The sequence below is a fragment of the Neolamprologus multifasciatus genome, chromosome 4, assembly GCF_963576455.1.
Source record: "Neolamprologus multifasciatus chromosome 4, fNeoMul1.2, whole genome shotgun sequence".
NCBI lineage: Eukaryota > Metazoa > Chordata > Actinopteri > Cichliformes > Cichlidae > Neolamprologus > Neolamprologus multifasciatus.
This window is the reverse complement of record NC_140442.1, coordinates 22469559-22484621: the sequence shown is the minus strand read 5'-3', so window position 1 is coordinate 22484621 and position 15063 is coordinate 22469559. Positions and strand designations below refer to the sequence as shown.

At 40.1% G+C, this 15063-nt stretch overlaps 1 protein-coding gene across 1 annotated transcript; it reads left to right on the top strand.

Moving 5' to 3' along the window:
* Positions 1–1477: 1477 nt before the first annotated feature.
* pdgfbb (platelet derived growth factor subunit Bb) lies at positions 1478–13232 on the top strand. Its single transcript, XM_085157572.1, has 8 exons — positions 1478–2406; positions 7538–7634; positions 8423–8479; positions 9422–9615; positions 9729–9917; positions 10111–10927; positions 11411–11570; positions 11672–13232. The coding sequence occupies exons 1-7, from the start codon at positions 2341–2343 to the stop codon at positions 11551–11553; spliced, it is 1563 nt and encodes a 520-aa protein (XP_085013698.1). The 5' UTR covers positions 1478–2340; the 3' UTR covers positions 11554–11570; positions 11672–13232.
* Positions 13233–15063: the final 1831 nt, after the last annotated feature.

Here is a 15063-nt window from a genome sequence, read left to right as displayed (position 1 = left end):
GACCTCTCTAACAAAGCATCTGCACAAAAGGTCTGTTATACAACACACTAAATTAGGAATATGGGTTATGCATAGGTGCTGACATGGTTTAAGGCACAGCAAATGGTTTAAGGCGTGATATTCCATACTTATGTGTTGTACCTCGTTATAGATAAAACTGTTCTTTTTACACAGATGCTAAAGAATAATTGGAACATTCAGTTTTTCACAGTTAACTAATGTTAAGTATTAGTCCTCTTAAAATTAACAACAACCATATCTACAGCATCAACAATAAGAAAAGGAATAACAATATTAAAGATGTCAGGGTTTATTATCTGTTCATCAAAATCATACATGCACATAAAAGACTGAGGTAGCATCTGGAACTGAAAAGGGATGCTACTTCAAAAGTGTCTTAACCTTAATGACCAGAAGGAGGTGACTCCTCTGCTCGCGAAAAGAAGTTTGATTGTGCAGGAAATCGTTTGGAAAATGATGCTTGTGCTTCAATGATCTGTGGCCTCAGTAAATCCTCACCCATAAGTTTTATGTCTCAATCACTAGGTTGCGTTGGAGTCAAGGCAGTGGATGCTGTGGGCAGGGCCTACCTTCTGATGATAATCTCTACCATCAGAGCCGTGGGAAGGGCCTTGAAGTTGCAGGGGGCTGAAATGCATGCGCATATGTACACAATATGCCAGCCTTGAAACTATCAGATGCTGATACACCCAGCAGACAAGAAAAAAAGCCTGCCAAAACTGAACTGAACTGGACAGCTGAGAGAAATATACCAGCTTATACACAATATTTTAACACAGGCGCGACAGTAGTTAGACCTCACAGGGTGCTCGTGTGACGAAATTCAATAGAAAGAAGCTTACAACTACAAGGTTTGTTAAGACACAGCAGTCAAGATATGCAATAAACCAACTGAACACAGCTGATCAGAACCTGTCCGTATATTAATAATATTTTGCTAGGCCCAAAAGCAAAATTTGGGGGGATAATTATAGGTATTTGCTGATGGCTCATTTTGAAAAATCACACATTTCTTAGAAAAATAGCAATAGGAACAGTGATGTGCAGCATCACAGCAAGGACTTCATATTTTCCTCACACATGACATTAGTGGGACATTAATAGCTTATTAATGCATCCGTTTAGAAGTACCAGACAGTAACTTTTACTTTATATAATGCACAAGACACTTTGTATTGTGATTATATGCAAAACAAGTTAATATGAAAATGAACGTGTGCACATAGCTTTATAATAAATATAGTAAAACAGCATGGACTGTGGAAACAATAGTTAAAGTGGTGTACCACTGCTGTTGAGTAAATGTACTCAGTTACTTTGGTTGCTTTCTACAGTTAATTAAGTTTTAAGGTGCGTTGTAAAGATTCATGTGAGGAAGGGGGGAAAATGGACCAGCCTTACAAATATCTGCATAAATGATTCATGGCTGAGGAAATATTTCTCAGAGTGGCTGCTGCCAGGCAGCTGTTAGTGGACAAATTTGGCTTGCATCGACTTTTCTTCGGACAGGGGGCAGCAGAGATACCGCACACTCGTGAAAATCTGCTCTCCCCTTCACCACCACCAACAACACGGCTGCGTAATCAGTCAGGTCCAGGGGCTGAGACGCACCGAGCCACACAGCGGTTTGCTTGTTGATAAGACTCCTTGGAAGAAGAAAACCGCAAACTATCTTCCTGCGACGTTATTTCTGCCTCTAAGCTGGACTTTTGGGACGCGTTACGGTTAAAGAGGAAAAGACTCTTGACTGTCGGGAAATGAAAATTCAAATGGATTTGTAATTTATTGCTTTTTTAAAAATTTTTTTAAAAGAAATTAATTTGGGACACACTTGGAATTATTTTAACTTTGCTTCCTTTCTAAATCTCTTGGATATTTTTTTTTTAAAGTATTTTTCTAAAGTGTAGACTTTAATTGCTTGGAAATTTCTTTTGCTAAAATGGTCTTATTCTTTTCATCTGAGCTTTCAGCCAAAAACGGACACTTCAGCGCATCAAGGTGAACTTAACTGAGTGAACTAAACCGGACTTTGAAGAGTGAACTAAAAGTAGGAGGCTTACTGTCGCTCTCAATTTGTATCTTTATATTTCGAGGGGAACTTGGAAAAAAAAAAAAAAGGTTTGGTGCAGCTGAGCGGATTCTTCTTCATCTTTTGGGAACACCTCTGCTGTGGGACCGCGGTGTGGACTGACGCTCGCACGCGCGCGCAGTCTCGCAGGGCGAGCCGCTGTCCCCCCGCGCGCAGTGCTGAGGAGAGAGGCTCTCTCGCGCTTCCATAAATGCCCGGTCCGTCGAAGAGGCTCGAGGCTGGGCAGCAAGATGAGCTCGTGGGTACAGCTGCTGCTCGCGTTACTAGCGGTGTGTCTGCGGTTTGGCGTGGCCGAGGTGAGTTCAAATCAAAGTTCTAGAAACTTCTCGGACACTTAAGAGGGATTAGTGGTCCCTCTGAAATTAGAGCACTATAAAACAAATGTAGCACCAAAGAGTGAAGCCGCAAGGTTTATCTAAAAGTTTACGGCAGGATATAAAACAACAGTGTTGTGGAGTCTTTATTTATTTATTTATTTTTGAATAGTAGTATATATGTATATAATACTCGAAGCATATAAATATATTAATGGGCCTATATGTGGTAGCCTACAGTATATTTTCTGGTTAACATTGGGCTCTGACTCTTGTAGTCTTTTTTTTTTTTTTTTTTTTTTAAATTTTGAGTAAGGATATCACTCCAACTACAATGCACATGCTGTTCAAACTGTGTCATTATTATTTTTTAAAAAAAAAACAACCAAACAAAAAACCTCCAACTTCAGACTCAGTCATTCTCTTACTGCTTCTCTTCATACAGAAGATAACTGTTATTCCTCCCCATTAACTGGCGTTATGAATGGATGCCCAGGGGCAGACACATGTAGGGGTCAACCTTTGTGGGTGATGTGCGAGGAAACGGGCGCTGCCATGATAGGCTCATTTACAGCTGGATGCTTCACCACGTGGTGAAGTGATGCATTTACAGACGCTGCTGCTCCAGATGTTAAAGGCAGCCGGTGCATTCATACATACATTAACACCATCCTACAGAGACCACATTTGTTGTTTCATTACTATTTTGTGTGACTTTTGTTTTTATGATTATATGTTGCTTCCTTTTTTAATCAACACCTTCTTTTCTCTTGCACCATGTTCTATGCCAAAACAGTGTTTTAGAAACAGGTGAAAATCAGCCAACAACAGTGAATATATAAAGGCAGAAAAGATGGATAAAATCTGGTGAAGTCAAGCAGGAAGACTAAACTTAACCACGGGTCTCATCTAGGTCAAGACTCACTTGACCTAGACAACAATGTTATGTTCATTTTAGAACAAATCCTGTCCACTTTTCCGTCGCTGATATGAAGTCTGATTTTATCAGTCTTCTGCTTCAATGCAGATTTCATCTGTGTTTCTGACCCAGGCAATTCATGTCATGTCATTGGGGTTAAAGCACAAATAGTTAACAAGTCAATCATGGGAAGTGAAGGCTTAAACAATGTTTTTAAAAAAGCAAGAAAAAAGGCATAACTGATTGAGTTAGTTTTCTGCCATAGAACTGATGGGTTGGTATAGTTTGTTCCCAGAATAACTTATTCAATTTCAATTCAGTTTTACTTGCATATCACCAAATCATAATAACAGTCTCCTCAAGGAGCTTTATATTGTAAAGTTTTAAGACCCTACTATAATAAAGAGAAACCCCCAGCAATCAGACAACTCCCTGTGAACAGGCACTTGGCGACAATGAGAAGGAAAAACTCCCTTTTAACAAGAAGAAACCTCCAGTGTAACCAAATAAGGGGAGGGGGGGCATCTGCCGTGACAGATGAGGGGTGAGGGGAGGAAGACGGGACAAAACACACTGTGGAAGAGAGCCAGAGATTAATATTAACTAATGATTAAATGCAGAGGGCTGTATAAACACATAGAGGGTTAAAAAGGTGAGCTAAGAAGAAACGCTCGGCCCATCACTGGGAAGCCCCTGGCAGCCTAAACCTATTGCAGTGTAACTAAGGGAGGATTCGGGGTCACCTGATCCACCCCTAAATATGTGCTTTGTCAAAAAGGAAAGTTTTTGATAAAGAGAGTGTCTGTCTCTTGAAACCAAACTGGGAGCTGGTTACACAGAAGAGGGGCCTGAAAGCTGAAGGCTTTGCCTCCCATTTTACTTTTAAACAGTCTAGGAACCACAATTAAGCCCACAGTCTGAGAGTGAAGTGCTGTATTAGAGTAATACAGTACTATGTGGTCTTAAAGAAAAGATGGGGCCTGGTTATTCAAGACATTGTATGTGGTAAGAAGGATTTAACAGGGAGCCAATGAAAGAAGCCCATATGGGAGAGGTATACTTCTCTTTTCAAAGAACTTATGCACATGTCTGTAAAAAGAAAATAAGTTACAAACACAATAGCTTTGCAAATGCTGAACTGCAGTATAATCTTTATTGTGTAAAGCCCCTGAATCTTTAAACATTCATTTTATTGCTTCATTTTCCTTCTTTCATCCACTCCTGTACATTTAAGTAATCTTCCATCATTATCACTGCCTCACATAAAAGTACATTTTAAATGTATATTTAAAGATGACGGTTGACTTTCCTATCGTCAAGCTGTCTTTCCATTCCACTGCCTCTGCAGGCACCACATGTAAAAGAAGACTTTGACAGTATTTTTGAAGGAGAAAGTCACAAAAGGCTTTGAAGGTATACAACCTGGAAATTCCCCACGTGTGATTTTAAAGTTTATGGCACGGCAGCTGGGGAAATAATAGAGACTGTATGTTCAATTATGGTCTTTGTTAAAAGAACTTCACCAGAAAAGAATCTGCTGGTATATAAAGTGGTTGTCACGTATAAAGCTGTAATGATCATATGCACCTAGCCAAGGACCACCAGAATGGAATTTAGTTTTAGCTCAATTGTATCAGGCCCCTTTCCAAGTGCTGATGCCAATTATGACAGTGGAATTAATTAAACTCACAGTTTCTGGCACATGCCCATATTGAGCATGTGTCAGCATACTTTCAGGGACTATATGTGAAACCTCACACATGTGCTATAGCTGCTGCTGCTTCGCCGGCAGCAAACTCGACCCTCTAATTATGTACAATTAGATGTTCCCTCTCCTCCTCTGCCCACTGCAGCCGCTGCCTGTACCTGGCATTCTTCAATGTGTCCATGAGTTCTCCAGGGGATGGGAAGTTTCTTCAGGTGATAAATACTGCAGTATGTCAAGTCTTGTGTTTTCTTTCTGCCATAATTAGCAGAAAAAAGGGAGAAAACATACCTGAATAGTTCAGGTATAAGACACAGTTTGGCACGAGTGGTCTTTTGTGTTGTAGATTAGCAGCTGTCAAAAACAAATGCTTTGTCAGCAGAAGCTAATTATTCCAAACAGGCTAACTACTGCAGATACAGCTGGATTTTGAGATAGTTAAATCTTTTCTTTAAGAAACGTTAGCTTTTTATCCTTTTTCAGAATGAATAAGGTGCTGCTGTTTGTATTAAAATGACATTCAGCTCTATATTATTATTATTTTTATGCTTCTGCCTGCAGGAAATATGAAATGCACCTATAAAAAATGCTTTTCTTAACCTTGATAATTCACCTTCATGCCATAGGTGCTCATTAATCTTTATCAGAGTGTGTTTAAATAGTCTGCCAGTCCAGTTTGCATCTGTTTACATCTGCTTTGTTTATCAGAACTGAAATGTTTATTTAATATTTCCTGCTTAGACACAAATTGTCATGACAGCAGGCACCACCGTGAACAAAAGCACACGTCCTATAATTAACATCAGACACAATTAGCCAAGCAGGCAGCTTTGCTCCATTGGCAAAAGGAGGAAATAATCATGACGACTCCTCAGGGGCATCGGCAGCTCCGCGGCAGAGATGCGAGTGTAATACAGCAGGCATTTCCCTGCTGTATTATTTGACTGTCTGAAAATATGAGCAACAATGGGGGAATGTCAGTGGCAAACAGTATGGGCAGGGTGAGAATACTCATGCATGAATGGCCGTTTCCTTTTTCTAAAACCTGCATCCCGCTGGGATTCATTATTTTCTTCAGACCTTAAATTAATCAGTATTAAAACTAAAGTTTATTTCCAGATGGTTTTGTGTAACATTTACTGAACTGAACATGGTTCACTTAATGCCCGACGCATTTGCTCTTTTGGTCATTTTCATCGGTTCCATTCTAGCGTGAGACTCCAAAGCAAGTGAACCACGTTTACAGCACTGAAATCAATGCAAGGAAGTGCCTCGACCCACGGCTGATCCTCGTCCGTTTCAGCCCAGCTTTAATTCATCTATTATTCCTCCTTTTTTTCAGATGCGCCTCCCTTCTCTCATCCTCTCTGTATCACTCCTTCCCCCACTTCCTGACTCCTTCCTTGCTCCTTTGACCCCTAAATGTTAGCAGATGAGAAGACACAACGCCAATAGTCATTCACCGTGCTCTTAGTGACCATTGTGTGTCCGCTTTGGTTAATTCTCCCCCCCCTCCTTAGCTGTCTCTTACCCATTAATGACTAGAGGGGTTAAATTCATGGACTCACAATGTGGGACTGTTTTTGGTTTTATGGTTTAATACTATAGAAATATTTGCCCAGATCCACCGTTTTCCTAGAAAAAAACAGCTCCATATTCCTGTTTCTGTGTCCTGGTCATAACATTGAACTGTGTGGTGAATTACCTTTCTATGAGTACACAGTAAGAGTAATAGTGTAGCAGAGAAGTGTTTAAAAGCCCAGTCAATGTTTTTGAGATTTTATACATGAATACAGTTTATACATGCATCAGTTTAATCACATAGGAGCGACTATGTGTGCCACCAAACAACTTCAGTGGTTCTACGTCTACTGCAGGGATCGAAGACCATTTTCCCCTCATTTGGTGTTTTGGTGATGGGGGAGGAAACCCCGTATAACATGTTGCTCTAAATTCTAGGTGTTCAAGTGAGCTGCAAATTGGAGACTGCGAATGTCCAAGGATGTCTTCATAAATATCAAATCATTCGGTGACTGTGATGGGTGGGGAAAGTGGGCACCCTGAAATTTATGATGTTTTATCACAGGATGAAGGCAATCACTGAGAACTGTGCCAATATGTGTCTCTCAAACCATGCCAGCATGCAAGCAGCTAAACAGAGCCACCAGATGCCCTCATTGTAGGGGTCAAAGGTTCAGCTGTATTTTTTACTTTATTGTGCATAATGATCTCTGTTTCACATAACTGTAGATTTTGAGTGATAGCACATCCATGTTCTCAATCTGGTGTTTGGATTTTTGCTTTGGTAACTTTGGCAACAGTTTCCCCAGATCAGATGTTACAGATGTGGAAAAGTCTCATCAGTAGCCAGGTGCGCTGGTGATGATATGTCTCAATGTCGTCTTCTTCTGTTTTTTGTTTTTGTTTTTATCTTTTGTTAACGATCCAGAACAGTGCATCTTAAGGTCTCTTATATATCTGTGTTTCAGGAGGACGCTCTGCCTGCAGCCCTGGTGGAGCTGGTTAGAAACAGCCCCATCTCCTCAATAGAGGACCTTCAGATGCTGCTGTTCTCTGACTCCGTAGGTAAAGACCAGAGCTTTCTAATATTATTACTGATACATGATTTGAAGCCAGACTCCAAGTTGCTGTCTGCAATTTTACTCCAGCCTTAGTGACGTCGTAAATTGAATACCATTTTCACACAACCAGATTAAGCTCCCCTAAGACATTTTTTTATTCTGTTCACAAAACCCAGTCATCCAGTGCAAGCCAAAGCCCTTTTTAAAATATCTGTAGATCTTCATGTATTGAACATGTATTGACATTAAAGTAAAAAAAAATCTACTCTTACATTGTTGTTGTCACAACGAGAAGTGGTTTTCTTAACACATTAGCACAGATTAAAATTGGCTTGAGAAAGCTGAGGTTATGTTGCACTTTCAAAATAAAGAACAAAATGTTGCGCAATTAAGAAAAAACCCCACATATTTCCTATTACAACAGAAATACAGTAATAAGTGGTAATTATTGCATTTTTTTTTAACACTAATTGAAATAAGGAACCACACCTGTAATAAAACATACATCGGTGTACATGACGACAGAAACACACAGAAGATTTATTCGATTTATAAAAGTTTAACAACTGGTTGCCCTCGGGCTGGGTCTCTTATTTTGTGGCTCAAATGTGACATCGGCTATGCCTCCATCATCCTCCTCGCTCTTTTGACATAAGCTCGTGTTTTATCTCTCCACATACAGAGGGCGCTAAAAGCCCTTGGATTATATATATGACGCCCCATGCAAAAAAATGAAATGCTCATGATTTGTCTGGGACATAAGTCAAATGCCGTTTTTGGTTTCTGTTTCAGATGAGGAAGACGAGACTTCTGCAGCCAATGGAGGTCACAGACTACCAAGGAGCCTCGGTGAGCCCTTAACCCCCCCCCACAAAACTTCAGCCAAACTTCCTTTTTATTCCATTCAATATATTTTAGAAGATATTTTTTTGTATTTGAGATGTGAAAGTATTGTGAATGCCTGAAACCCAGCCTCTGTAATTGACATTTGCTTTTGGTCTTTATCTTTTGACTTATTTGAGCTACCCTACTAAGTCCTAACGTGCTTAATAGAGGACATCTTGGCCTCTTCAATCATGCCTCATGTGTTTGAGTGTCCTCTTTAGCTCCAAAGAGGCAGAAAATCACAAAAAAGTTACACTGGTAGATAATCTTCTCCTCAGTTCTCAAGGGGATATGACAAAAAGACTTATTATCTGTATGTGGCTCTTGAGATCTTCACAGAAATTCTTCCTAGTGTGGATAAATGTTACTCTGTTCATATTCATACAAGATGAATAGAAGGTTTTAGTGCCGCCATGCAGATTTTCCTCATGAATGTAACAGTACTCAATCCTCATTATTAATGTGACAAGTATGGTTTCAATGATACGGTTAAAACCCTTCCCATTAAGTGTTTTTTTTTTTTTCATTATTATGATAAAGCAGATATCTGAATTACTTGTCATTAATCACTAACCGTCTGGTTGACTGAGAGACACTAATGGGCCTATGCTAATCTTTGCCTTTTGATGAGAAGAAGTTCTAGCATATTTTCTCCTTTGAAGCTTCGTGCTTCAGGTCTACAAGCTGCTGAAGTGCTAATACGCAGTACTGACAGGTGATCAGACAGGAGCTTGTGTTTTACTATCGCATAAACAGACATGAAAACAAGGTAGTCTTATTAGAGTGGATGAATGAGCAAGCTGGAAAAAAAGAAAAAATGAATTTAGTGCTGGATGGATGTTTGAAATACTAATGTAACACCACTTCTGCCCTAATACTCATGTTCACTTGTGTCTCATGGCTCAGATGCCCAGCCGGCCCAGCAGGCTCTGTGTAAAGTTCGAACAGAAGTGGTTGAGGTCACACGGGCAATGTTGGACCGGAGCAATGCTAACTTCCTGCTATGGCCACCCTGTGTTGAGGTGCAGCGCTGCTCTGGCTGCTGCAACACTAAAAGCTTGCAGTGTGTTCCTGTTGTCACACACAAAAGATACTTGCAGGTAAACAACATCACACAGAGCTATATACACATACATGTATACACACGCACATCCGTTAGTGCTGTTCTCAGAATTGTTTCCTGTTCCTCCCATCTTATTCTCAAACTCCCTAGGTTATGAAGGTCGAGTACATCAACAAGAAACCCACTTATGCTAAAGCAGTGGTGTCAGTTGTGGATCACGTGGAGTGCAGATGTCAGACTGCTCCTCGTCCTCCACCACACAAGAAGAAATCCTCTCGCAGGCAGCACGGCTACCTGCATCGAAACCAGACGCATAGCCAAGGACGTGCACACGGACAGGTGGACAGAAACTCTGCTTACTATCATTATTTTTCAGAATGAAAGCTTACTTTTGCCTCTTTGTCATAACAGTGCAAAGCAATAGAATTTTTATTTCCAAGCATGACTGTGTTGTAGCCTGTGCACTGCAGTGCATGTATAGCTGTAAATAAAATAAAAGTAAAATTAATTTTGTTTCTTTTTTTCTGACAAGGTTAAGGTGCATTCCAAGGATGAGCTTCATCAGTTGGATGAGCTCAAACAGAACCAGAGGGCCCACCTGGAGGATCTCCTGAAGCAGCAATGGAGCCCCAGAGGAGACACCTTCACTCAGCCCGGAGAAGGATACAGCCTTGCTGGGGAGGGCACTTCTCGTTCTGGAGAAGCCGTTCTCTTTGCTCCACACTGGGCTCATAACATCAGCAAGCTTGTTGAGGCTAAAGAAACTGAGAATGTGGAGAGGAAGGATGGCGTGGTCTCAGATGCCAACAAAACTGCCTCTTCAGTGGATGCAGCTGGAACTAAGGTGAAGAACAAGTTGGTAGAAGGTGGGAACGGGTTGCACATCATTAACACTGGAGGGAAAGTTAACGAGGAGAACAAAGAGACACAAACACACAGCCCATTGTGGCAAGAAGACAAAGGCAAATACCCAAAGATTCACACAAGTGGATTCTCTCAGCATGTTACTCCTGAAACAAATTTCAGCCCTACCGAGGAAACCGTCACTGACACAGTTAGGGGCAGGTTCCGACCTACCAAAGAACCGAACCCGGAACCCCGTGAGCTGGCGCGACAAAGAGAAAACGAGACTCCAGAGGAGGAGAGGATATTACAGATTGCGGAAGCCAAACTGGAGGAGGAGAGAAAAGAGCTTCTTCTTCTCCATAAAAAGTTGGACGAAGAAAAGGAAATACTGAGACAGCAGCAGATGAAGCGAGGAGAGGAAGAAAGGCAGAAAGAAAAGGAGACAGTCAGTCGGCACCTACATGGTAAACATCATCCCAGTCACCAAACAACTCAGAAACCAGGTAACAGAGATTATTAAACATTTTTTTAAACAGTGCAGAATTAAGTAAATTGTTCAATTAACTAAAACAGCGTGTTTAGATTACTTAAGAGTATATTTTATCACAAGATTGTATATAGAGTCAGGACCACTTCAGTCAAAAAAGACATTTCCATTTGCAGTAATTCATATTTATTTTATGGTTCAGTTGTGGGACTGTCCCATAGTTCATGCACACATGTGGAAAGCATGAGGCCCCCTCCATGTGCATACATTTAAAGCAAAAGGCTGATTGCTTTTTAAGTAAGACACAGCATGTAAAGGAAGAGCTCGGATGAAGTTGGGTTGCAAAGCAGCCTACAGATTGCCAGCAACTGAGTAAACAATCAATGTGAGCTGGCACTGACATCCGCTGATCTGCTGAGTTCGACTGAAGCCTGTTCAAGCCAATGTTATGCACAGCTTTTGTAATTTTCTCTTACACTCTTTGTTTTCCATCTTACAGAGACAACAACATCGACAACTACCACAAAAAAGCCATTGGCTCCTACGGCCCCCAGACTCCCAACTCGACCACAAAAAACAAAAAGGATGAGGAAGAATCGCAGACGGATTAGTAAAGCAGCCATGAGAGCAATGCTGATGTAGAACTAAAAGAAACCCAGGTTAGTTCATAGAATATATAAAACAAAACAAAACAAAAAACAATTATAATTCTGCTTTATGTTTCTTATTGTAATCCCATCTTCCTGTATTTCTACCACAGGGACACAAAGAGAACATGGTGCATTTTGTGGATAACCCAGAGAAGACCCAAATGGACTCCCTTTGTACAAGTATTTATTCATTTGTCAGTAACCTGCTCGTCCTGTGAGATCTCAGTAACACTACTAATGACTGTCTGGTGAACCTCTACCTATACTGGGAGTAACAGAGGAGGGGAAAACAAGAAAATGGAGTGTAAAGAAAAGGTGGACCTTCTCCAGAGAATGCTTGCTTCTTTGACAGTTGATGGTATGAAGCAACAAGTGGCACCCAAAGACTGATGAACTGTGTGCAAGCACTGTGCCTGTGGGGAAATGAAACTGCATTGCTGTAGAACTGTATAAAATAGTGCAATTTCAAAAGTCTCCTTGGAACCTTGTCTTGATATCAGCAGACAGAAACTGCACTTAAATGTTGACAGAACCAAGTGTATAAGGAGTTTGTTGCTGAAAGCCTGGATTGTTTGATAACCACGGTCAGATTAGAATAAGGAGTATATCTGGTGTAAAAATTAACCAAAAAAAAGCCTAACTTAGCTGTTTTTCTAATTGGATAATATAATAACAGAGATTATTATATCGTCAAGACACTGCAGGAGCAGAAGAATTTCCATGTGTGATATCAATTATTAGCTCATTAAAAATGATGGTCTCTCTCAAACCGTATTTAATTTCATGTAACTCATTGCAAACACTGGAATTACACTTATATGGGTATAGAAAAAATATAGTTTTGCATTAATGAGGTTTCCTTGTCTCAAAGTATTGTCACGGGTGAAACAAGAATTGGCTTGTGACCTGACTGTGTGCTGTGTTTCTTATTTATTTGTTGCTACTGTTACTACTCTCTATAAAAAATACTGCAAACAACATGTGGCTGAGATAGAGTCTGAAAAAAAAGATTCATTGTGTCATAATAACTGCGAGGTTTAAACAAAGGGACAGAACATAAAAAAACTAACCTGTCAGTTTACCCCAGTATGCTGTTCAGCATCTGTGTCAAATAGTGCGTGCATGTTTGTTTTGTATGCCTGTGTGGTTCAGTATGTGTTTCTGCTCACATCTATATTCTTTATTTGAGTTTTTTTCCTTTCATACAGAAATGTCTCTCCCCTACCAGATATGTTTTGGTGCAAGCAGTCACATTCATTTTAAAGTCCTAACCCCAGAGTGTATTTCTGTAGGGAGCCTACAACACATTATATTTGATTTCATTTACAGGCAACTAAAAGAGTGAAAACCAGTAACTCAAGGGTTAGCTATTAAAACAAGAAAACTAAGATAAACTTTACAAATGTTGTTGTTTTTATGACCTTTCTGTTTCCCTTAATAACAGCATGTAGAAACACACTGATGCTATTTTGTGTCTGATAATTTAGAGTCAGAACATTTTAAGTTATTGAAAAAAGGCTTGTATGTATGTTCCTTATACCATCTGACAACTGTTACTTTTTAAAAAAATGTGTTTTCTTACCTGATCTGGTGAAAAAAAGAGAATGTTTGTGATAACTTTGCCACATAATGCTATTTTCATATGGGTATAAGAAGCTAATGTGCTTAAAACTTCTTTGTATGTGTTTTTATTCCCTTTCATTAATTCAAGGCAGTTAAGCCCAGTGCTACATGCTTAAATGATCGTGTTTCCTCCAAATACTAAGCGGGTACCATTTCTTTTCATCATGTTTAGCATCTTACTTTAGCATATCAGCACATGAAATTACTAAAAATTACTAAACCATAGACGACTTGCTATAATGTCACTTTGACCTTTCATTTTATGGCCATCATCATTTTGGCCTTTTGGAGCCTGGAGACTGGTCAGACAGTTGGTTGGTTATCAGTTAGCAATAGCTTGGTTAGCAATATGCATAGCCTGAATGTTTTTGGCACATAGGTTCCTGATAATAAGCAGTAAGTGACATACAAGTAAATGCAAAAAAGCATTTAAAAATTGCATTATAAAGGACAAAAAGACAACTCAAACAGCGGCTACAGTTAGCTGAAGTGAAGCCTCGCAGACAGCTAGCAACATATTTAGCTCTCACCACGGCATTTAATAAGCTATAACTTTGAGGCCTAATGAGTCAGTTATGAAGAAAGAAAATGCAGACCAAAAACTTTTATCTAAATTGAGCTATAAACTTGTTTTGTACATGTTTGGGCTCATCTTTCAGTTCAACAAACTGCAGTTTTAGTCATTTTACGCTAGCTTCATTTTGTTGTCAACAAAATGACATAACATTTATCAGGAGTATCATCAGTTTAGCCACCCAGTAAAGCATGGATAATTTAAATATTGACTGGATGATGGTGATAGATGAAAAGAAAATAGATCATATAATTTGGTTTGGACCTGAGTGCTGAGACTGTGAGACTATCCTCATTCATGTGGGATTTTAAGGCTGGACACAGAAATGTTCATAAACTTATCACTTCAGTTTATTTATATATATGTAGCTGAGCTGTTTAACCTAAAACACCCCCAACTCTTCATGTTGACTCTTCAGAGGCATCATTTCCACCTTACCTTGTATATTTAGAAATGTACAGTGGGGTTTGTAAAGTGTGAGAGGAAGAAAGGAAAAAAAAAAAAGCAAGAGAAGAAAATGTGGGGGTTGATGTACTGTAGGTGAACTCTGGCACACACTCTCTCTGTAGTTTGTTTTTCACAATTACCCACTTGACTCTTGGCTGCAAAAACTCCCCAACTCAGCAGCCAGCTGCACTGGTATGTTTGTGAATTATCGAGCCAATAAGTCATCACGGCTCCTGTCATCATATCAGTCATACAAGAAATTACTTGACATAATAAATACTAATGTCCTGAATAGTATAGGGTTAAAGGGATTATTTGAATGTGGCTGCGAGTGCATATAAATAAGACCTTGTCGTTTTGTCTTAATCTGCATAAATCACTATGCTGGATCTCATATTATTGCGCCTGTAAAAAATGACAGTTATGTAAGGGTTTGCTCTGTATCTCCATATGTGATTCAGTGATTCGTGCATTACTTCCAGCCCCCCTCTCTAACACCGTCAATCTTGCACAGGCATACTATTCCTAAACAGCAGGCCATCTCCAAATTCAGCATTGAGGTGGGATGCCTGTTTTTCCATGGGTGTCCACCCAGCTCCCCAACCCCCCGCAGCCTTCAAACAAAAACAGGCGAGAGTCGTGCACTGAGGCTTGTTGACTGCGACAAACACAAACACAGGCAGTGCTCATGCTCATTCACATACATAGAGGGGTCAGCCACCGTAGCAGAGTGGGAGTGTCTCTGAGGGACAGGGACTAAAGGCACGGGACTGCTCATAGCTGACTGACTGACCTTAAAGGACATTATGGCTTGTTAGGTCTCAACAACACAATTACCTAACCAGCACACAGCCACTG